The sequence below is a fragment of the Colletotrichum lupini genome, chromosome 2 (assembly GCF_023278565.1).
Source record: "Colletotrichum lupini chromosome 2, complete sequence".
In the NCBI taxonomy this organism is placed as follows: domain Eukaryota; kingdom Fungi; phylum Ascomycota; class Sordariomycetes; order Glomerellales; family Glomerellaceae; genus Colletotrichum; species Colletotrichum lupini.
In genome coordinates, this window is record NC_064675.1 from 7512354 (window position 1) to 7538377 (window position 26024).

The 26024-nt window shown below is 35.7% G+C and overlaps 2 protein-coding genes across 2 annotated transcripts; both read right to left on the bottom strand.

The window, feature by feature from the left end:
* Nucleotides 1-8205: 8205 nt before the first annotated feature.
* CLUP02_04604 (uncharacterized protein) lies at nt 8206-20701 on the bottom strand (the record flags this gene model as incomplete). The annotated part of the gene is made up of 6 exons (XM_049283615.1): nt 8206-8314; nt 8373-8413; nt 8555-8662; nt 8738-9066; nt 12969-13065; nt 19931-20701. The coding sequence occupies 6 exons, from the start codon at nt 20699-20701 to the stop codon at nt 8206-8208; spliced, it is 1455 nt and encodes a 484-aa protein (XP_049140758.1).
* Nucleotides 20702-20967: 266 nt separating this feature from the next.
* Nucleotides 20968-23234, bottom strand: CLUP02_04605 (amino acid permease; the record flags this gene model as incomplete). The annotated part of the gene is made up of 5 exons (XM_049283616.1): nt 20968-21128; nt 21202-21293; nt 21432-21888; nt 21947-23032; nt 23123-23234. 5 exons carry the CDS (start codon nt 23232-23234, stop codon nt 20968-20970), a joined length of 1908 nt encoding a protein of 635 aa, XP_049140759.1.
* Between the last annotated feature and the right edge of the window lie 2790 nt (nt 23235-26024).

The window sequence follows — 26024 nt, forward strand, 5'->3', positions numbered from 1 at the left end:
TAAAGGCAGTAAGCACGTAAACAGATCTGTTCAACGCCATGCCGTTGTTGGTCTCCCGCAAAGATGTTACGTTAAATATCTAAATAATTTAGCGAGAGCTCTCGAAGACATAAAAAATGAAACTTCACTGGGATAATGTTGCTTACGCTTTCTTAATGCACCTTGAGGACTTTTATTTACTGATTGACACGACCCTAAAGCCTTTTAGTTAACGTACTAATAGTATCGGATTAGAAGTCTAATTCGACCGCAGTATATAGCCGACTACGCAGGGGCCAATTAGGGGCCCTATTTACGATTATCATAGCTAGCCTAACCTACGGTTAGAACCTCCTTTTTATACTTACTACGCAAATATTTATATAATTTAATTAATCTCTTTATTAACTACGGTTCGAACTAACTACTTTATAATAGGGATATTAATATTAATTAGTAATTAAAATCTATTATTATAAATCGGTAAGGTATTTTACTACGTAAAAGAGACGACTTTTTAATATTATACAGAATAAGAGATTCGTACTAATTAACTTTATAAAAATAAATAAAAAAAGAGGCGATTCTTAAATACTATACGGAATTAAGTAATCGTAGCCCTTTACTACTTATAAAAGGTCGACGTTTACTATGTTAAACTATATTAATTAATAGAACTACTTAAATAACTAGCCTTTTACTATCGCCCCGAGTAGCTTTTTTACTAAACGACTTTTTTATAGCCGGCTTATAATTAGAAATTAACTAATTAAATTAGTAAAGAAAAATACCTACGTAACGACTACTTACTTAATTAATTAGCATAACGAACGAGCTTGATAATATAATATAAAAAAGTACTACGTAATTAAAAAAAGGGATTTTTAAATATAAATATTCTTATTTAGTAATAAAAGTAACTTTATAAGAGTTATTAAGTTAAGAGATTTATAGTATATAAAAAAGTCTATTATTACGAGGATTTTATAAATACGACCTTAAGCCCGTAATTTAAATAACCTTCTTATAACTCCCTTAATTACCCCCCGCGTATTACTTAAGAATATAATATAAAAGACGGTTTAAAAAGAGAAGAGGGGATTTAGAAATCTTAATAATATTAAGTTAAGAATATTACGGATCTCGGAGATTAACTTAAGAAAAAAGCGGCTACTTTAAAATAGTCCTACGACCTCCTGCTAAAGTTATTATTAGCTTAAAAAAAAGCTAAAAAACGAGGATCTAAGGGGAAAAAAAAAGAATTTTTTAAAAAGCCGCTAAAAAGCTTTTTTTTTTATTAGCTCTTAGTACGAGATTACTAATTTTAAGAAATTAACTAAGTAATAAAAGGGATTATTAATAAGTAATAATTACCTAACCGTAATTAAATTATAAAAAAGACTACTTAAAAAATATAAAATAGGGTACCGAGAGGCTATAAAAAATAAGATTTTTAAAGTATTTAACCTTATTACGTACGAGCAATAAGTAAGTATTTTTAATAAGTCCTTAAAATCTACGATTTTATAAAAAAGAGGGCTTAACTTCGTTAACTATACTTAATAGCTTATATAGTTCTTAATAGCTTATATAGCTCCTTTATAAGCCGCTTAGTATTTATTTTTAACTATTCTTATAAAATATTACTTAAAAAGAGGTAGGTCGAAAAAAAAAGCTATTTAAAAATTATAAAAAGTACGAGGCTTAAGAGGCTAGAAGTATACGGGATAGTAGAAATCGGTAATTAGTAAAGATCCCGAGACTAATTACTATATCTTTTTATAATAATATAAACGTCTATCGCTATTATTATAAAAAAGAACTACTAAAACTTACCTTTTTATATTAAATAAAAAGGAGGATCTTAGTAAGTACGATAGCTAGCGATCTAAAAGGGTAGTAGTAATTATTAAAAATAATAAAAACGAGAGTAATAATAAGACGGTAAGAGGAAGCGGGAATCTCTTAAACCCTAATAAATTCGTTAAGTAGTAATAGTACGGATTTATTATAACTAGCGCGCGGATTAGATATATCTTTATTAAAATTAAATACGTTAGTAACTATTAATATAAGTATAAGCTAGAGCACGACCCTTAGTAAATTAAAATAAAATAAAAGAGGACGAAACCCGATCTTAAATAGAATCCTAATCCCTTATAAATAAATAAATATTAACCCGGACTATTAAGGGACGTAGATATATAGAATCGTAAATTAATTTAATAATAAGTAAATTAACGTAGTATTAATCTATTTAACTAAGGTTTATAAGAAAAAGGGGCTATAGGGGTAACCCCTATTTTACGAGATTGTAAACGACCTTAGTTACTAGCTAGATAAATAGTTTATAAGCACAAGCCTAGGGATTATAAAAGTAGTTAATAAATTCCTCTATAGGCGAGGGGTATTACTAACGTAATTATAATTATAAGAGCTATATAAAATACTAGTAGCGATAATTATAAAAGAGGAATTCGTACTATAGAACTAGGTATAGGTTAATAGAGCGTATAATCGCTTTAACGAATTTAAAAAAAGGGTAAACGACTTAGATTTCCTCCCTATAATTACTAACGGAAATCTATTATTATAAAAGGATATACTAAGGTAAAATATAATACTAAAAGTACGATAATTAATAATTCTGCCTATTTCGATCTATAACTCGTTATTATTACTAATATAAAATTCGGCGCTAATTAGCTAATAAAAAAGGAAGTAGACAACTTAAAGTTACTAATAATACGTAGCGACGTAAGGATTATATATAAATACCGAAAATCTAGTAATAAATACGAGGTAATTTATAGACTTTAAAAAGATTTTTTTAAAAAAGAAATTATACTCTAGAGGGAAGTATAAGGTCTTATAAAAAACCCTAACGATGTTTTACGATTATTATAAAAAAGTCGGAATTAGGGAATACTAGTACTATTTAGTAATTAATATCGTATTTATAAGTAAAGCCTCTAATTATTATTATAAAGCAGTACGTAATCTCGATTAAAACGACTTTTTTAGTATAATTAACGTAATCTAAAGCCGCTTCGAGACTTATAATAAAAACCTAAAGCTCCTATTTAAGCTACGAGCGATTTCTTTTATATTTATAGCTAGGATAATAGAGGGTAAATCGTAAGTAAAGATCTTTAAAAAGCTTATTAATTAAATTAATAAGCTAGCGAAAACCTAGCTAAATAAGGGGATAAATAAGCGAAAAGTTAGATATTTTTATACCGTAATTTAGCGTATATTAAAAATAAAAATAACTTTATATTAAGTACTTAAAGACTACGAAACGCTCTACTCGAGGCTAAGATCTAACTTTAATATTAAAATAAAAATGCCGCGCTAAACCTACTTCTAAATATATAACGGCCCTTATTAATAATATTAGGTCGATCGAACGTATAATAAAAAAAGAAAAGAGGCTAAATACGGTAATTACTAATAAAAAGGCCTAGATTTATTAAATAAGTAGAGATCTAATTTATAAATAGGGTAATAAAAAAGGTAATATTATATTTATAAAAAGGATAGATATTAGTTAAGTAACTACTCCGAAAAAGAGCGTACTAAATCGTACGAATAGTATAAAAAGTTAAGAGTAGTAAATAATAAAACTAGCCCTTATTAATTTAACCAATTCCTTATTATATATAAGGGCAAATCTGGGGGTACGGAACTTAGTAATAGTAATTAAAATAGCGGCCTAAAGTATATACCCTTAATAAGAGATTCGGAAAATAAAAAAGATCTTACCCCCTATACTAACGAATTAGATTATAACGAAATTAATAATATTAACTACTCTTTTTTTACCCCGTTAGCCTCTAGAGGATATACGAAGCTAAACGAATAAAAGGTAATAAAAGCTTTTAATAAGTAGGCTTTTATTTATAAATAGTAAGGGAAGGTCCCTTAGATAACGGATATAGAGGCGGCTAAAAGGGGGAATTTAATAAGGCTAAAGCCTATTTTTTTAATAATTAAAAAGAAGACGCTATTTCTCTTAATATTTAAAAAAAAAGAATATAGTACTAAGTAAATCTAGGGGTAGCTAGAGGGGTCCTTTTTATATAACTTAGATCCCTCGAATACTAAGCTTATATAAGTATTTTATACGAGTAAAAGGTACGGCCTAGATAATTTTTATAAGATTATTTTAAATACTAAAGTATCGTAATAATTAACTAAAGAAAAAGGGTAATTCTAAGTACTATAAAAGATCGCGCTAGTAATACTTAATATATTAATAACGGGTATTATAAAAATTAGTTTCGGCTTAAGTAAGGAAATCGTCGCCCTAAGTATAATAAAAATAGAGACGTACTTCGGAACAATAACTTTTTATATTTTACTTATTAATACCCTATTTCTCTTATATCTAAAAGATATAGATCGACTAAGTATTATATTTAATAACACGAGGAATAGAATCTTTAGTAATAAGTACTTTAAGATAGTTAAACGATAATAGGGGTATACGTTTATAAAGCTTATTAATAATACGAAGTTAATTAATGTTACGAAGGTAACTTTGTTTACCTTATTATTCGCCTTATTATCAATATTACGTAAGCAAACTACATACTATATTAATCTACGACTTCTGTAAATTATTATAGGTATTGATTATGTAAGCAATACTGCTTATATAAGCTTACGTGAGCAATGGAAAGTACTGGAAGGTAACTGAATAATCTGGAATTTACTCGAGGCGGAATTACGTACTACGATTACGCATTCACTTACGTATACGCTTATTAATTATATCATAATTAATAAGCAATGGAATATTCTAGTAGGAGGTTTTTATGCCTATATGTAGGCGTGTATTTGCCTACCTAGACCTTTCGTTAAGCAAGCAACTTCTCATATAGTAATTCAACTATATTACTCTCTTTACTACAAAAACCTCTTTTATATACGCTTATTTCCCCTATATTCATATATTCTTGCTTCTATATGAATATTCACTTTTTATATTCTTTATAAGAATATCCCGCATTACCTCGTTAAAGCTATACGTGCTAGAATTAATTACTTAACGAAAAGTAAGTTTAAAAGACTATACTAGAGATTCGGGTACTTATCGGTTACGAGGCTATATAACTTCTTAAAATAATTAGGTAATAATAATATCGAAATAGGGGCGCTAGAGTAGTTAATAAAAGTATATTACTAATACTAAATAAATACATAGAGCCTACGTAGATTTAAATTTAAATTACGTAATAAGCTTAACTTTAACTAAGAAATCGTTATTAATATTTTCTATTTAAATAGTCGGCTAGTACTATATATAATTAACATAGCTATATTTTTTTAAGTAGGGTAATTCCTTTAGGATTTATAAATAAAGATAGTATAAGTAGCCCTGCGAAAAAGCTAGATTAATATATACTAAGGACCGCTAGATAGTATTAAAACCGACGCTAGTACTAGCTTTAAATTAATAGAATTTAAAGATAATACGACGGCTTACGGTATATAGTTAAAAGTTATACTTATTAAAGCGCACTATAATATTAAAAAGGTAAAAAGGGCATATTAGTAATTAAAAAGGGCGTTTAGAATTATTAAAGAGGAAAATCCGGATTCTACTAACGACGAATACCTCTAAATAGCACTTAAATACTATAATAATATTATGGGGCCTAACGGACTTATATTAACACTATTAGTATTTAAAATATATTTAAAAACGACCTTAGCCTCGCTACTATTACTAAACATAAACTAACGAGCCTAAGTAGTTAAAAAAGTAATACGGGTACTGCGCGAGGTAAGTATAAAAAAGTAAATTAATAAAGTAATTACTACGTATATTAAGCCCGATATAGGGGGTAATTTAAATATATTACTAAATTCGGATATACGAGTATAATATAAAATTACTTAATAGTGGGCTAGGCTATATAAGTTAATTTCCGTTAACGAGCGCTCTTATATAGTCGTAAAAGATTACGACTAGTTACTTAAAGTATTAATTACGGTAGTTAAACCGTACTATATAGATCCTAACGAGGTAATTTCTAACTTATAAAAAGAAAAAGAGCTAGGGGAAACTATATAACCCGCAATAAAAGTATAAAACATTATCCTTAATAAAATCGTCGTAATAATACTAATAGACGACGAGGAAAAGGAAATTATTAAAAGGGTACTAATACTACTAGCGACACGTTATAAAAAACTACGACGGCAAGCCCTAATACGGTAATTTATTATTAATAACGAGGTAATTAATACCTTTTATATAATAAAAAAGAAAGCCGATTTCGAGTTAGTAATTAAACTACGTAAAGAAGGCGTAATTATAATTATTAAAAAGCCGTATAAGGGATTAGATCTTATTAAAGTAGATACTCTTCGTAATCGAGGGGTCTATTAATTTATCCTATATAACTTAGAAAAATATATAAACCTCCGTATATTTAAATTATAAATAGTTCGTAAGATTAAAAAGAAAAGAATACCCTAGCCGTACGAGAAGTCTAAATACGTAATTTAGGGGTACGGTAATATTAAAAAGGTAACGCTACTTATATAAGTACTTACTATATAGCGCTATACCTAACGATTAATAATAGTATTAATAATATTATTATAAAAGAAGGGATATAAGATTCAGAGCCGTAATATTACTTAGGCCTATAATTAATCGGCCATAGGGCTTATAAAACAAATCCTAGCCTATTTACTAAAGGAAATAGCTAGTAAGTACCTAAAAGGTACGATTATTAAAGTACTCAAGCTACTATATAAGCTCGTAAAATCGGGTACTTATTAATAAGCTACTTATTACGATTTTTATATTAATTAATTATTAATAATTACTTCTACGTACGACCCGTACTTATTAATTATAGAGTATAAAAGTAATTAATTTAAAATTGTTTAAATATAGACTAACGATATATTAGGCCTATTTAATATTAATTTTATAAAAAAGGAGAATAAAGAGCTTTAGAAAGCGGGCTTCGTAGCGAAGCTAAAAGAGGTCCTTATAATAAATACCCCCCTAGTATTTAACGGCGGGATTCTTATAATTAAAAAGGAAACCGTCGTTTTTTAGTAAAAGGGGTAGGGTAAGAAAATTAACCTTATTAATCCGAATATAATTAATATTAAAAAGCGGTATAAGGCTAAGCTCGCGCGAGGGGTATATATTATAAGTATTTATTAGCCCGAGGTAACTTTTAACTATATTAAAATAGTATAAGTTATAAATCTAACTAAACGAGACGTCGAGGTACTTAATAAGTAGCTTAAGTAATAATAAACGAATCTTAATTAAGGTCTCGTTTATTACTTAATCGACCTTATAACTAATAAGCTCTACGTCTTTATTAATAAGTTATTTATAAATCATAACGACCTTATTTTATAATTAGGGTATATTATTATCCTAGTTAACGAGAGTATAGGTAAGAGCGAATTTACTATATATAATAATATAATTTATTACTCGTTAATTAAAAATAAGCGGGTAATAAGAAGTATATTAGTATTAGAGGTCTATAATATAATTAATAATATTAACCTTTTTTATATAATTTTAATAATACTAAAGAAGATTACTAATCGAATTAGCTTTCTACTTATTCTAATAGTTATTTATACTAATTCTTACTTACTATATAAATACTTTATTAAATTAGGAACAATAAAGAAAAAGAAGCTTATAATTAATATTATAACCCTTAGGCAATTATGTAAAAGGCGCGAGATACTTAAGATCCGTTAGATTAATAATAAAAATAACTTTATAAATACTTTTATAAAAACAGTATTAAATAAGGGATTGGAGTAATTCGTAAGTAATAGAAAAGTTATTATACAAATAGAGGGATAGGTTGTATAAAAAAAGTAAAGAAAAAGGGGAAAAGGAGACGACTTAGTAAACGGGCCCGAGGTCGAATTATACTTCTAATTATAGTAGTTAAATCGATAAAAAAAAGAGAAAGTTAGTATTAAATTAAAAGTCTAATTTAACTACGGTATATAGCTAACTACGTAGGGGCTAATTAGGGGCCCTATTTACGATTATTATAGCTAGCTTAACCTATAGTTAGAACCTCCTTTTTATACTTACTACGCAGATATTTATATAGTTTAATTAATCTCTTTATTAACTACGGTTCGAACTAACTACCCTGTAATAGGGATACTAATAGATGGACTCAGCGACGTATTTCCAGCTTTCTTTCACACCATTCAATTCGTCGTCACGTATGATTTGAGTAGCAGAGAATACTGCTTCGAGGAAGTGCCTGTGATTTGCTCCGAAGTTGGACGCTCTTTCTTCCAGAGAATTCGAGGCAAGCTTGAGGAATTGAAGCAATGAAAAGTATCTTTTGGATACCTGCAATGACCGATCGAACATCAATTCGTCCAGCCGATGCGTGTCCTGGATCTCATGCATCTACGACAACTTGAGTAAGCACTCAACATTATTTGCAGTAGTGGGGTGTGTACACCAATGTGTTCCTCCATGAACGGCACAAAGGTAAGTAGGTAGTATCTAAGCTGGAAGTCAAAAGATTTTAGGAAAGTATTAACTAACCTGTATGGACGTTTCAACTTCAATGACATCCAATATCTCATGCCAGCGCTGCTCCCAGGTACCCATTATTGTGAAAATAATGAGCAAATGATGGCAAATTCCAGAAGGCTGGAGGGGTTGTGTAGGCCCTTTGCTATTCCTCACTAAGTTACTCAATGATTATGGAGAAAGATTGTGTTCCACTTTGTCATCAGCTAGTATGACGGTTGTGTACTTTGAACCTGTCGAAATCTCGTCCAGAGTAGTCACCACGGTTGATCTCCTTTCAAGGACCGTAGATCTCCGTTCATCCGACATAATGTCTCTCCACTTCCCGTTGACCGTGGTCCGCGTCTGTCTCAATGTCGAATACTTTGCCAGTGGGACCGAGTTGATCCGTCTGAAGATGGAAAAGAGTAGATCTATCCCAGAACCTCCTGCTCCTCCAAGAACGCTCGCCGCTAACATGGCCGTCAACGAACCAGGCCCAACTTGTCGAGCCTGTTGATGAGTGTAGTCGCTGTCAGACGGGTCTATGGGATATTATGGCCCAAAAATACTCCCAAGTTCTCTGCACAGCAGAATGCCTTCCTCATATGTTTGCTGATCCTCTATGTCCGGGAAATGTATCAACTAAACCCAGTAGCTTATACTAAAGACAAGTCTCATGGATCCTCGACCTGCTCCCGTCGGATCAGATGGCCGTGTAAATGTTTAACATTGAGAACGGCAGTGGGTCGTGATGTAGCGCGGGAGTATATAGGAGGAAATAATTCCAATAATTTATTCCGAGCTCGCAGGTGAAAGCCAACTTGATAGAGAGGCCAACACTGGTATGCTCAATGTCGATCTCCTAAGAACACGCGACTTGACCATCCTGTTCCGTTGACAATTATCATTTTACTGCGCCAATGTGCTAAGGAGGGAAACAAACAATCTCAACGTACTAAACTTTACCCAATAGTGTCTCGACCCGATCCTATAGTGTTAGTATTAGTATGAGAACCTCACGATATCTTTTATCTACAGGGTGTTAAACGAACCGTTTAACTGGAAAGAAACGGTGTCCTAGACTAATTTACGGATAGCGCTTATACCCATATAAACAAATCAAATATAAGGTTCGTATTTAATTATTTAGCTTATTTCTCGCGCTATATTTAATTATTAATAATTAATTAATAAATTTAACTAATTTCTTAATTAGGAATTAAATAAAGTTATTATAAAAGTCCTTATAATACTAACTTATAGACTTTACCTCGATTAGCTCTTTTAATTAAAAAATTAACCTCTTATTTTTATAATACCGCTACGAAGCTAGTTCTTAAGATATTAGACCTCTTTCAGTATAGAGGATCTTATTAATAATTATTATAAAATTAAAATTAACTTCGTAAAGCTAAATATCTTCTCGTAGTCTATTGTTATTATAAGGATTATAAAAATATTAAGTATAAGCTTACTTAATATTAGATAGGTTAGCTAATAGTTAATTTATTATTAGATTAGGTTAAGGACCGGCTAAGGGATAATTTATAAATAATATTAATTAAGCTTAGGCGCGTAGTTAATTACTACGTTTATTATTCGAGATATTAACTATTACTAATATTACGAGTCTTTTATAATACTCTTTAGAATTATAAAGGTATTAAAATAGCTTATAATTATTATAATAAAAGAGGAGGACTTAGATAACGAAGAAGAGGAGGACTTATTATCTCGTTTATATACTATTTTTATTAATAATTATAAAGTCCTTTTTTTATATTAAATAGCTAGTAGCTTTACTCGGGCATATCCTACCTTTTTTTAACTATTTTAATCCTTACTTAGGGTAAAAAATAATTATTATAGTATAAAGTAGAGAGTTACTTAATTTAGTATAATACTTATTAAAGACTTACTAAGTATTAATAATTAATAATTAAAAGTATCCTCGTAAATTAAAATTATTACTAAGAAGTAGCTCTATTTACTTTTTAAGTATATACTTAAACTAAATATAATAAGGGATATTACTTAAGGTTAAAAGTTAAGAAAGAGGTTAGGATATAAATTAATAACGAGCTAATTACTAACGAGGTAATATTATTTATATTAATTATAATTATAATATTATAATTTAAAAAGCTATAAAATCTATTTTTTTTTAAAAGGTTTATTATATAACTTTTTTTACTCCTCGAGATAGTTAATAAGGTACTTGAGACTTACTATTATTTCTTATAAATAGCTATAATCGTCTCCTTTACCTTAGCCCTAGTATTTTATTATTTAAAAATAAAATAGCTTAAATATTACCTTTAGCTCGGCTAATAGCTACTAGTTATTATTATTAAAAACGTCCTTAATAAGGATCTATTATTTTAAACTTTTATAAGCTCGACTAATTATTAAAAAAGTATAAATCTGCTTTTTTTTTATAAAGAGCGCTATATTATAAAGTATATTAAATTTTATTTTATATTATTATTAAGCGTTAGTATAAGCTTGTATAATAACTCCTTAAAAAGAGTAAATATATTATTTTTATTAATCTTATTATTAACCTTAAGGAAGGCTTTATATTATTAAAGTAATAAGTAAATAAATTTAATAACGTTTTAAAGCTTACTAATAGGGCCCCTTATGCGCTAGAGGTTAAGATCTTTTTAAAGTTATTTAGTATTAATTAATATATCTAATTTTTACTCGAATACCTCTTTATTATTACTAAATAAAAAGGCCTTATTAATGAGGTTAAGAATATAACCGTAGTACTTTATTTTTTAGTTAAGCATATTTTCTTAGGTATAGGTATAAAATAATATAAGATATAAATAACTTAGGTAAGTATCGTTATTTAAGGTATTATTATAAATAACTACTCTAACTTAGTTACCTAATTCTTAGTTATTTATTACCGATTTTATAGTTTAAATAATATTAGCTCTATTATAAGTACTATACTATTATTATAGAATAATAAAGTATTATATTTATTACTTAGTATAGTTTAAAAAGTAAGTAAAAACGGTAATAATAGTATTTTATATTAATAAGGTCTATAAATTAAATAATAAATAAACTTTTATTATTAACCTCTAGATTTCTACCCTAATTATATCTTTTTTCTTAATAAAGATCTTACTTAGCTCCTTCTTTATATTTTCATATAATAATAAGAGTTCGTTAGTAATATTATAATTTAATTAATAAAAGAGGGCCCGGAAGTAAAGATTATAAAGAGTTATAAATAAGCTATTATCATTAATAATATACCTAATTATTAATTCCTTAATTCTTATTATTTAGCCCTTTACAATAATATTAAAAATAAGTTTTTATTCTTTTAGTATAAAGTCGTATTTAGAAAATTTTAATAAATATAACGACTCGCTAAAGCTTAGATCTATTATTTAGTATTTTAACTTTAAATAAGCCGTTACTAAGCTCGTAGTTACTATTTTAAAATAAGTAATAATACTTATTTCGTTATAGTAATAATAAAACTAAAAAACTTTATTTTAAATATTTTTATTATAGATCTTTTAAGCGAAGACCCCCTTTAAGTAAATCTACGACTTCCTTAGCCTTATACCCTTTTATAATATTAAATCGTTATTAATAAAAGTCCTCTTTTTCTAAATTATTTTTAAAAGGGCGAGGAGGCTATTATAATTATTAAAATTAGTTAATAATACGAAGCTAGCGTTAATTAGGGTTTATAGTTATAAAATAATTTAAAATAGCGGCTACGTATTAAAAATCGTACGATTTATTACTAATTAATTAATTACGATATAGTAAATTGATTAATATATAATTTAATTAATATTAATAATAATTATAATAGTTATAAAAGGTTAGAAATAATAGTACATAACTTCGTTAGTTTTATTAATATTAAGAAAAGGGGGTACTAGAGGTTTTTTAAATTCTTAAATATAATAAAATACTAAATTTAGAGCTCTATAATACTTAGGCTTTTTTTTTTATAATAATTATTAATAATTTATTTAGTTAAGTAGTATAATACCGAATTTATAATTATAAATAAGGAGTTATAAGTTCGAATCCCGCTCTAGGTATTTATATTCCTAATTATAAACTTTCATAAAATATAGTTAAAAATATCGATTTTTAATTAGCCCGGCCCCGGATTTTCTTTTTTTTAAGCAACCTTATATTTAATTAAATATGTTAAATATAGGGCCTTACGATATTTAATTATTTAACTTACTAAAATTCCTATATTTAACTATTTGTTTGACTTATTTATTTAATTAATTTAAATAGGTATAAGCGCTGTTCACGGAGTAGCACGCGCCTCCGGAACTTAATGGACTTACATCCGGGATAAAAAGCTCGCGCGTTCTATGACGGATAGTTTTAAAGTTTGACTGATAAAAGCTACGGATCCTTGATCTAACGCATATATAGAGCGCACGCGCATCTTTTCCTTCTAGGGCTGGAAGTTCGACCAACTGGAACTTGGTTCTGACGTAGTACGTGTATTGTGTATATGCAATTTCAAAATACTGTTCCTAGAGGCCTATGCGGAGGGGATCTTCCGTGAATTCCTCGAGAATCGATGTCGAAGCACTAGCTTTCTTTATTAGTATCCCTATTATAGGGTAGTTAGTTCGAACCGTAGTTAATAAAGAGATTAATTAAACTATTTAGATATTTGCGTAGGTATAAAAAGGAGGTTCTAACCGTAGGTTGGGCTAGCTACGATAATTATAAATAGGGCCCCTAATTAGCCCCTACGTAGTTAGCTATATACCGCGGTCGAATTAGACTTCTAATCTAATACTAACTTTCTCTTTTTTTTATTAATTTAACTACTACGGTTAGAGGTATAATTCGACCTCGGGCCCGTTTACTAGGTCGTCTCCTTTTCCCCCTTTTCTCTATTCTTTTCGTATAACTTATCCCTCTATTCGTACGGTAACTTTTCCGCTACTTATAAATTACTCTAATCCCTTATTTAGTACTACTTTTATAAAAGCGTCTGCGAGGTTATTTTTATTATTAATCTAACGGATCTCGAGTATCTCGCGCCTTTCGTACGATTACCTAAGGGCCATAATATCGATTATAAGCCTCTTTTCTTTCGTCGTTCCTAATTTAACGAGGTATTTATATAGTAAATAAGAATCGGTATAAATAACTGTTAGAATAAGTAGAAGGCTAATTCGATTAGTAATCTTCCTTAGCGTCGTTAAAATTACATAAGAGAGGTTAATACCGTTAACTATATTATAGACCTCTAATACTAGCACACTTCTCGTTACCTACTTACTTTTAGTTAACGAGTAGTAGATTATATTACCGTATATAGTGAATTCGCTCTCGCTTATACTCTTATTAACTAGGATAATAATATACCCTAATTATAAAGTAAGGTCGTTATTATTCGTAAATAACTTATTAACGAAGACGTAGAGCTTACTAGTCATAAGGTCGATTAGGTAATAAACGAGACCTCGATCGAGATTCGTCTACTACTACTTAAGCCGCTTATTAAGTACCTCGACGTCTCGTTCGGTTAGATCTATAGCTTATACTACCCTAGCGTAGTTAAAAGTTACTTCGGGCTAATAAATACTCGTAATATATACCCCTTACGTAAGCTTAGCCTTATACCGCTTTTTAATATCAGTTACGTTCGGGTTAACGAGGTTAATCTTCTCGCCCTACCCCTTTTACTAAAAAACGACGGTTTCCCTTTTAATTATAAGAATCCTACTATTAAATACTAGGGGGGTGTTTATTATAAGGACCTTTTTTAGCTTCGCTACGAAGCCCGCTTTCTAGAGCTCCTTATCCTCCTTCTTTATAAAGTTAATATTAAATAGGCCTAATATATTATCGGTCTATATTCCGACGATCCTAAATTAGTCACCTTCGTGCTCCGCAACTAGTAAGCACGGGTCGTACGTAGAGGTAACTATTAATAGTTAATTAATATAAAAATCGTAATAGGTAGCCCACTAATAAGTACCTAATTCTACGAGCCTATATAGTGGCTTAAGTACTTTAATAATCGTGCCTTCTAGGTACTTACTAGCTATTTCTTTTAGTAAATAGGCTAGGATTTTCCTTATGAGCCCTATAGCCGATTGGGTATATACCTAGGTAATATTACGGTTCTAAATCTCGTATCCCTTCTTCCGTAGTAATATTATTAGTGCTATTATTAATCGTTAGCTATAGCGCTATATAGTAGGCGATTATATAAGTAGCGTCGCCTTTTTAACGTTACCGTACCCCTAAATTACGTATCTAGACTTCTTATATAGTTAGGGTGTTCCTTTTCTTTTAATTTTACGAACTATTCGCGATTTAAATATGCAGAGGTTTATATACTTTTTTAGATCGTAGAGGATAAATCAATAGACCCCTCGATCGCGTAGAGTGTCTATTTCGATAAGATCTAATCCCTTATACGGCTTTCTAGTAGTTATAATTACGCCTTCCTTACGTAGTTTAACTACTAGCTCGAAATTAGCTTTCTCTTTTGCTATATAAAAGGTATTAATTACCTCGTCGCTAGTAATAAATTGCCGCGTTAGTGCTTACTATCGTAGTCTTTTGCGACGTATTAGTGCCCTTTTAATAATTTCCTCTTCCTCGTCGTCTATTAGTACTATTATAACGATTTCGTCGAGGATAATTTCTTATGCCTCTACTGCGGGTTATATAGCTTCCCCTAGCTCTTTTTCTTCTTATAGGCTAGAAATTACTTCGATAGGATCTATATAATATAGTCTAACTACCGTAATTAATACCTCGAGTAGCTAGTTACGATCTCTTGCGACTATATAAGAACGCTTATTAACGGAAATTAATTTATATAGCCTAGCCTATTATTAAGTAATTTCGCGCTATATTTATATATCTAAATTTAGGGGTATATCTAAATTAACCCCTATGTCGGGCCTATTGCGCGTAGTAATTACTTTATTAACTTGCCTTTTTACGCTTACCTTATATAGTGCTTATATTACTTTTTCAACTACTTAAGCTCTCTAACTTATATCTAGCAACGGTAGCGAGGCTAAGGTCGTTCTTAGATATACTCTAAATACTAAAAGCGTCGGTATAAGCCCGTTAGGCCCCATAGTATCGTTATAGTATTTAAGTACTATCTAAAAGTATTCGTCGTCATTAGAATCGGGATTTTCCTTTTTAATAATTTTAAACGCTCTTTTTAACTACTAGTGCGCCCTTTCTACCTTTCTAATACTATAGTACGCTTCGACGGGCACGACTTTTAACTATATACCGTAAGCCGTCGCATTTTCCTTAAATTCTACTAACTTAAAACTAGTATTAGCGTCGGTTCTAATGCCGTCTAGTAGTCCCTAGTATATATCGATCTAGCTTTTTCGTAGAGCTACCCATACTATTTTTATTTATAGATCCCGTAAGAATTGCCCTACTTAGAATAATGTAGCCTCGTCGATTATATATAGGACCGGTCGACTATTTAAATAGAAGATATCGACGACGATCTCCTAATTAAAGTTAAGCTTATTACGTAATTTGAATTTAAATCTACGTAGGCTCTGCGTATTTATTTAATATTAATAGTATACTTTCGTTAACTACTCTAGCGCCCCTATTTCGATATTATTATTACCCAAATGCTTTAAGAGGTTATATAGCCTCGCGACCGACGGGTAGCCAAATCTTTAGTATAGTTATCTAAGCTTACTTTCCGTTAGGTAATTAATCGACTTTATATTATTAGTAAGCCTTATAAACGCGTACCCCTATCGTCGTTCGACTATTTCGAAGTACTTGCGGCTAGAGATTTTATTCCTCGTATTATTAAATATAATACCTAGTCGATCTATATCTTTTAGATATAGGAGAAATGGGGTATTAACGGGTAGGATATAAAAAGTTATCGTTCCGAAGTACGTCTCTACTTTTACCGTACTTAGGGCGACGATTTCCTTACTTAGGCCGAAGCTAATCCTTATAATACCTACTATTAACATATTAAGTATTACTAACGCGATTTTCTATAGCGCCTAAAATTGCCCTTTTCCTCTTATTAACTATTACGATGCCCTAGTATCTAGGATAATCCTATAAAAATTATCTAGGCCGTACCTTTTGTTCGCGTGGAATACTTATACGAGCTTAATATTCGAGTAATCTAAGTAGTATAAAAAGGACCCCTCTAGCTACCCCTAGAATTGCTTAGCACCCTATCTCTTTTTTTTAAATATTAAGAGAGTGGAATTCTATACTATTAGATTCGTCCTTTTGCCTACCTCTATATCTATTATCTAAGGGACCTTCCCTTACTATCCGTAGATAAAAGCCTGCTTATTAAGGGCTTTTACTACTTTTTATTCGTTTAGCTTCGTATATCCTCCCGAGGCTAACGGGGCGAAAAAAGAGTAGTTAATATCGTCGACTTCGTCGTAATCTAATTCGTTAGTATAGGGGGTAAGATCTTCCTTATTTTCCGAATCTCCTATAGGGTGCGGGTGCTTTAGGCTACTAAATTAGCTACTTTCGCTAGGTTCCGTACCCCTAGATCTACTTTTATATATAACGAGGAATTAGTTAAATCGATAAGGGCTAGTTTTGCTATCTACTACTCTCGATTTTTTATATTATTCGTATAATTTAGTACGCTCTTCTTCGGAGTAGTTACTTAACTAATATTTATCCTTTTTATAAATAAAATACTATTTCTTTTATTACCCTACTTGCGAGTTAAATCTCTACTTATTTAACGAATCTAGGATTCCCTATTAGCGATTGCCGTACCTAGCTTCTTTTCCTTTCTTATTATACGTTCGGTCGACTTAATACTACTAATAAGGGCCGTCGTATACTTAGAGGTAGGTTTAGCGCGGCATTCTTATTTTAATATTAAAGCTAGATCTTAGCCTCGAGCAAAGCGTCTCGTAGTCTTCGGGTACTTAGTATAGAGTTATTTTCGCCTCTAGAACGCGCTAAACTGCGGTATAAAGATATCTAACTTTCCGCTCGTTAGTCCCCTTATTTAGCTAGGTTTTCGCTAGCTTATTAATTCGATCGATAAGCTCTTCGAGGATTTCTATTCGCAATTTGCCCTCTATTATCCTAGCTATAAATACGAAAGAAATCGCTCGTAGCTTAGATAAGAGCTCTAGGTTCTTATTATAGGTCTCGAAGCGGCTTCGGATTGCGTTAATTATACTAAGAAAGTCGTTTTAATCGAGATTACGTACCGCTTCGTAGTAATAATTAGAGGCTTTGCCTATGAGTACGATATTAACTACCGAATAGTACTAGTGTTCCCTAATTCCGACTTTTTTGTAATAATTATAAAACATTGTTAGGGTTTTTTATAAGACCTTATACTTCCCCCTAGAGTATAATTTCTTTTTTAGGAAGATCTTTTTAAGGTCTATAAACTACCTCGTATTCGCTACTAAATTTTCGGTATTTATATACGATCCCTGCGTCGCTACGTACTATTAGTAACTTTGGGTAGTCTACCTCCTTTTTTACTAGCTAATTAGTACCGAATTTCGTATTAGTAGCGGCGACGAGCTATAAATTAAAATAGGTAGAATTGTTAATTATCGTATTTCTAGTACTATATTTTACCTCTATATATCTTTTTATAACGACAGATTGCCGTTAGTAATTATAAAAAGGAAATCTAGGTCGTTTACCCTTTTTTTAAATTCGTTAAAGCGATTATATGCCCTATCGACTTATGCTTAGGTCTATGTTACGAATTCCTCCTCCGTAATCGTCGTTACTAGGATTTCGTAAGGTTCTCGTAATTATAATTGCGCTAATAGTACCCCTCGCTTATAGAGGAATTTATTAACCGCTTTTGCGATTCCTAGGCTTACGCTTACGAACTATTCGTCTAGTTAATAGCTAAGGTCGTCTGCGATCTCGTAAAATAGGGGTTACCCCTATAGCCCCTTTTTCTTATAGACCTTAGTTAAATAGATTAATACTACGTTAATTTACTCGCCGTTAGGCTAATCCGCGATTCTATATATTTACGTCCCCTAATAGTCCGGGTTAATATTTACCCACTTATAAGGGATAGGGATTCTATCTAAGATCGGGTTTCGCCCTCTCCTTTTTTACCCTAACTTGCTAAGGGTCGTGCCCTAGCTTATGCCTATATTAGTAATTACTAGCGTGTTTAACTTTAATAAGGATATATTTAATCCGCGCGCTAGCTATAGTAAATCCGTACTTTCGCTACCTGACGAATTTATTAGGGTTTAGGAGATTCCCGCTTCTTTTTGCCGTCTCGCTACTACTCTTATTTTTACCCTCTTTAGCGATTACTACTACCCTTTTAAATCGCTAGCTATCGTACTTATTAAAATCCTCTTTTTCGTTTAGTATAAAAAGGTAGGTTTTAGTAGTTCCTTTTTCTAATAGTAGCGGTAGACGTTTATATTACCGTAGGACGATATAGTAATTAGTCTCGGGATCTTTACTAGTTACCGATTTCCGCTTTTTTATATACTTCTAGCCTCCTAAGCCTTATGCTCTCCGTAATCTCTAAATCCCCTCCTCCCTCGTTAGACCGTCCCCTATACTATATTCCTAAGTAATACTCGGGGGGTAATTAAGGGAGCTATGGGGAGGTCGTCTAGATCGCGGGCTTAAGGTCGTACTTATAAGATCCTAGTAATAATAGACTTTTTCTATATACCGTAAATCTCTTAGTTTAATAACTCCTATACGCTTCTTACTACGCTAATTAAGAATATTTACGTTTAGAGATCTTTTTTTTTAATCGCGCGGTGCTTTTTTATACCGTACTATTAAGCTCGCCCGTTATACTAATTAACTAAGTAAGTAGTCGCCGCGTAGGTATTTCTTTTTACTAATTTAACTAGTTAATTTCTAATTGCGGGCCGGCTATAGAAAAGTTATTTAGTAAAAAGGCTACTTAAGGCGACGGCGAAAAACTAATTACTTAAGCGGTTCTATTAATTAACGTAGTTTAACGTAATAAACGTCGACTTCTCATAAGTAGTAAAGGGCTACGATTACTTAATTCCGTACGGTATTTAAGAATCGCCCCCTTTTTTATTTACTTCCGTAAGGTTAATTAGTACGAATCTCCTATCCTGTGCGGTATTAAGAGGTCGTCTCTTCTACATAGTAAGATGCCTTACCGATCTATAATAATAGAATTTAATTACTAATTAGTATTAATATCCCTATTATAGGGTAGTTAGTTCGAACCGTAGTTAACGAAGAGATTAATTAAACTATCTAGATATCTGTGTAGGTGTAAAAAGGAGGTTCTAACCGTAGGTTAGGCTGGCTACGATAATTATAAATAGGGCCCCTAATTAGCCCCTGCGCAGTCGGCTGTATGCCGCGGTCGAATTGGACTTCTAATCCGACATTCTCTAAGTTCAGCTTCAATGTTATGAAACCAAACAAAGGATGACTCATGAGAAATGAAGTACCGGCAGCTTGAAATATCTTTATGCGAATGCCGGTAGGAAGAGGGCTGACGAACCACTCATCCAGATCTCTTGGTAAGCGAACTATAGCATCGGGTTGTGGTAGCTCAGACACTATAGGACTCCTAGAGACTTCTGATGGAGCGCCCGTTACTGTAACGACATCTTCGGGGGGGTAAGAATCATCGAGCTGTGGTGGCGCAGGCGTTGCGGTATTCTTAGAAGTATCTGGCGGTGTGTCAGTTGAGACATTCGCTGGAACAGCCTCTGTCGAGATATCAGGATTGGTAGCTGGCGCTCCACATTGCAGTGGCGCGATCTCTAGCGGCGGTTCAGATGCTGTAGTATTCTCATGGACACCTCGTGTTGCGTCTGTTGAGCCTTCTACTGGAACGACTGCTTCTGTTAGGTCAGAGCCGGCGACTGGCGTTACACACAAAATTGTTTCCACTTCGAGTGGTAATTGTGTGGACATTTCCACATCGCTCTCAGTTTCTGGAGAATTCTGTGCGACCAGTTGCTTGTTCTGTGCGTGTTCAGAACTTTCCTGACCAGACAGGATTCTGGTCAGTTCGGCCAGGTTATTGACGAGTTGGTGAAGGACTTGCTCCAACGGAGCAGGCTGCACTGATGCCATCGCATAAGCGTCGGAATGCTCACGTGTGCAATGTGAGCAAGAGAGAAACAGGACTGGAAATTGGCCGTCCATTATGTACATGTAAATAGTTAAATGAAACAGCAAGCGAGGATTGTCTGTTGCCGCAATTTGTGCATTTCATTGGACCTGGCTTTATCATTCGTCAACGTTTCCAGCTGAGTTGTGTCAAGCTGCACCCCGGAAGTACGATCTCAGCTTGGCTTGGAGCCGACCTCTAGGAGATGACGTATCGCTTAGCCTGAACGTCTCATTGGGTAAAGACCATCGTGGTGAAACAAGAAGATGCGCATTTCACATAAGCTTGAACAACTTGCATTTTACTCGCATATTATTGCGTTGAGGTTCTTCTTTTGGCGCAGCCATTTCGTGCCACACATGGTTAGTGCTAGGTAATCTCGTATTCTAGCCTTGCCTGCATCGAGTTCGCTGTCGCACAAGACCACTGAGCTGAGCCTCGAGTCTAAGAGGGCGCGGAAGGCTGGGTTAAGAGGTGGGTGTCCAGTCGGTTTCTACAGCCTGGTCGGGGGATCAGCCCCTTCGAGCTTCCTCACTTAATACACATATGAGTCTGAACAAGATTCTTCTGAGGAAGTTGATGCTAGGCTCGCGGAAGGTTCGGGAAGATGATCGAACGGTCCACCTGCTAGGTTTGCCAAGAGTGGGATATTAATAAGGTATAGAATTATGCTACTAGGGTATCCTCAGAATCAATATGTAATGATCGCAATGCAGTAAGTCACGATTCGGTTGTGCAGCAGAATCTGACCGTAGACGCGTTCACTTCGCAACCTCAGGCTCTGGAGACCCAACATGACGCTCCGAGGGAACAGACTCGCCATAAGGTCTGCGGAAGAACACATTCCTTTCCCAGCCATCAATCTCATCGACAACCGTCTCGCGAATCAACTCGTACTTGCCAATCTTGGGCAGGATCTTGGCCCAGACAACCCAGTAGAGACCACCAGCCACGATGATAGCGATACCGACAACGCAGTGAAGGTAGTAGGGTAGGCTCTCATAAACGTTCTGGCCCTCCTCGGGGGGCACAAAGGGTGCGATGACGAGGTAGATGTTGCTAAGCATGAAGAAGATGACCACGGGCAGGCTGGCGCTGATGGGAGGGTTCCAGTTCCATTCCTTGCGGTTGAGGTACAGGTAAGCAAGACCGCCAGCGACAAAGACGTTGATGATGGCGAGGGGGTAGCTGATGAGGTTGAGAATGAAGTTGTACGCATCGCCTATAGGTATGTTAGTATGTATGCATCATGACACAGAGCTCGGTTCAGTTTTTCTTACCAGGAGGGGGAGCAAGCATCGTGATGACGCAAATCAGCCAATGCTCAAAGAGACCAGCCAAGGGGGCGTTCAAGGGTCTGTTGCTGGCGAAAAAACGCGACCAGGGCAGAATACCCTCGCGACCGAGCTCCTGGACGAGACGGCCCTGGGAGAAGATGACACTGAGAACGTTGCCAAAAGCGGATAGGGCGACGAAGACTGAAAGAGCACGTTCGGCAGTGCCACCCATTACATTGCGGAAAAGGGACGCCGCCACAAGTCGACCACCCTCAAGGATTTCCTCTCTCGGGACAGCGGCAAAGTAGGCGACGTTAACCAGCATGTAAAGGATGGAGATGGTGATAATACCAACGGGCGCGGCGATCTTGAGGGTACGGACGGGGTTCTTGGTCTCGCTGAGGGCATAGTTGGCATTGCTGTATCCAATGTAACTCCAGATGACGTTGTAGAGAGCAGTGACGACACCGTAGGGGCTGCCGGTGGTTCCCTCGAATGCGTTTTGGAAGTTCTTGGGCTTTTGTTCCTCGGGCAGCTTGACGTGGCCACCAAGAGCAATGAAGCCGCAAAGAATGATGATGACAATGATGACCAGCTTAATAGTTCCGAGAAGATTCTGCAGGCGCAGTCCCCAGTTGAGGGCGAGACCGTGGATCAAGAAGGCGGTGGTGATGCAAGCCAGGCCGATAGCGCGCTGGTTCCAGCGGTCGACCTCGACCTCAGCGGCGTGCAGAATGTACTCGCCAAAGACGACAGAGTTACCACTAGCCCAGCCGAGCAGGACGACGTATCCGGTGTAGAGACCCGTGGTGAGGAACTTGGGCTTGCGGAAGACGTATTCGAGGTAGTTCTTCTCTCCTCCGTTCTTGGGGATTGCGGTTCCCCATTCGAGATAAACCGCGGTACCGGCGAGGGCGATAATCATGCCGGCAACCCAGATAAAGAGTGAAAGGCCGACACTGCCAGAGAGTGCAAAGATGGTGCCGGGTGTCGCAAAGATACCGGTGCCGACAACACGGTTGACGATGAGGAAGATGGCAGTGGTGACACCGATTTTTCGCTTGTTTTCGCGGGCGTGCTCGATGCGGCCTGGGATGATTGATTAGCAAGTTGATGGTTGTGCGGCAGAGCTCGGTCAACGGAGTGCGCTCCGCAACCATCATCATGAAGAAGACTCACCAACTTCGCTGTCGTAGGTCGTCGCGGCTGGGAGATCGCCATGCTTTCTGTGGTCACCGTCGGCGGCAGTGGCCGACGACGAGGCGCCAAACTTGTTCAAAAGCTTGGACATCTTGACGATGTGATGATGGTGAACTAATCCTGTCGTCGTGGGTGTAAACGATCAGAGACCAGGAAAAGACACCAGATGGAGACGGAAGACTGGAGAACGGAAGACTATCCGAAAGAACTACGAAACTAGAAGGTTGACAGAAGACTTTATGTCTGTGGCAGAACAGGCCCCGCCAAGGAGATCACGTCTTATTTACACCGAATTGGCTCCATGTGGCGAGAGGTTCGTCTGGGTGGAATCGGCTTGTCGTCTTGGGGGTGAGCAGTCGAGGTTGCGCCGCATTAGTAGGCACCCTTGCACATACGAACGAATAGAGCCAAAAACCAAAAAGTCCCAAAGGTCACCGTCCCGACATACAAGGATTAGGAGGCTCTGGAGACACGAGAGTCTAACCGTCAGTGGTGCGCCGAGAGTATCCGCATGCGAGATTTACCTGCGAGAGACCATGGATGATGCAGCTGCGAGCATCTGGAGCTTCTTGGAAGGCTTCTTGGAGTCTTCGAGTCCCTCTTTGGACCCCCAACATGGCCCCCAAGATCCTAGCTCATATTCTCGAACTGTCAGGGTACAAGCACAAGGGATTTCCATCCCGCAGTCCCAGTGGTCTGGTGCGAAAAGTTCTGTGTCATAGTTTCTGTTTGTGGTCCACTCGGCCGATGACGCGATCTGAGGACAAGATGTCGAAGACTCGAAGTGGGAAAATTTCGGCGTTGGGACCCGGTTTTATCCCGTGGGGCATCGATTGAGCTTTGCAGGCGACACGCTCACGACGCCTTATGTAACAACGGAACATCATGACTTCTTCCAATTCAGTGTGACTGAAGGCTTCATTGTTGAAATAGTGGTAAGACTATCAGATATACTCCGAAAGGTACCATCTGATGAGAATCGCCCGAATGTTGGTGAAGTATGTATAACTCCAAACTCACCTGTACAACACAGTCATGAACCTCGTCTCACCTATGACCTCGATAGTATCCGTAACTGCTGCCTCATTCTCATATCCTTGCCCGTGTACTTTGTGTCGCACTTTCCTCCGCTCAAATGCGTACAACTTGTAGTTGATTCAAAAGAGAAAGTGCCTGTTGCCCCAGTTGCCGATCATGCTCAGGGCTGGTCGTGTCTGACTGGGCAAGGCGATGATCCTTCACTTGGGACAAGCTGCATCTCGACTTCACCTGCCCTGGCAAACTTCAAAGATTCTTGCTATTTATCGACAATTACGGCCAAACAAAGGCGCTTGCCTCGTTGTAAGTGCGCATTTCCAGAGTCACATGGCGTTAGGACTTGTTCAACGTCTTGCTTTGCTCTTGCCCTCTATGCCTTGATGAACACACCAAGCACCACGCGGCCTTCTCACGACACGCTGTGAGAGTTCTCGTGTTATCCCGCTGCAATATGATCTGACCTTCCGGGTGAGCAAATTTCATGATCACCTCTAGATCGTCCATTGGACTCAATAGCAGCTGTGAGCTGCAGTCCCGTACGTGAGATCTGCTGCCGATGGTGCAACCATGGCAAGGTCTGGGCACCCTTCCATCGGTTGTAACCGAGTTCCAGGCTGCATCTCAGACAAGGGATATGATCCTCATCCCGCGCAGAGTTTGCATGACACTCAGGGGTTAGACGCACTTGCGGACTCGCCAGGCAGCATCTTCTCATGGCGAGACTGGATTTCAACTTTTGTCGGGAGCGACGGGGAACATCAACAAATCAGCACCTCGCTGATCTTCAGCTGAAAAAGTTTGCTTCACAAAAGGTCCCCAAAGATGTCTTGTCCCTCGGGGAAAAAGACGAGACGGGTAAGCATATTGAACCGAAGTCTTGGTTCCTTCCTCATGCGAAGGCTGGGCGCAATGAAGCCATCCTAGCCACCATCGCGTGATAGTGCCAATGAGCCGCGGCCAAGCGACGTAGGTGAGACTTGGGACCTTTGCCTCGTTTACCCAAGCATGAGTCTCCTGATTACTCATTTTGGAAGAACATAGTAATTAAGGCCCTCTCACCAGAGTTGCTGTTCCAACATCAACTGTGTGTCACTATGCTCATTTGAATGGCTGCATCGCGAGGGATGGCAAGCCGGTAGAAAGGCGACTCGTACGTGGCACGTGAAGCGCATCCAACTGTTATTGATAGGCACACTCGATCAATTTGGTCCTCATTTGTGTAAGTAAAGAGGAGGCATTAATCGGCCGACGGAGACTTATGAGGGGATTGAGCTCCGGGCTTTGAGTCCAGTTTCGCTATTTTTCATCGAGTGTTAGTCAGCGACGCAGGGAGATGAACCCTGATGCAAAGGAGGCGTCATGTCCACGCTTGCCCATCAATGGCATCCGGTCGGGAAACAAGGAATCCGTGAATTGCCAAGCATCCCTTCTTGACCAACTCTTGCCAGAAGTAAGGTAGTATGATGAGATTTTAGATATCCAGCGAAGTGAATCCGATCTTAAAGGGCCCTCCTGATAACCCATTCTGCCCAATGCTATTTGAGTCCTTTCCAATGGAAGGTAGAGAACAAGGGCCGAGATAAGATGCTGTACCTTGCACTGTCATTGGTTCCGGGGGGGGCGTCCTGATTGCTCAAGATATTAGCCGAAACATTCGGCCTACGATATGTTTGCCCGCAGAAGACATGCATTTCCCCGATAACCCCTCTGAGTTCCAATCTTCTGGGTAAAGTGCTGCATCTTGCCCCTGTTTAGTGCCAATGAACCAGGCTGTACGTCCTTTTAGGTTGAGGAAGCATGCCGGGGCTTTGCCGCGGACCGGACCGCTCACGCTTCCAACCGC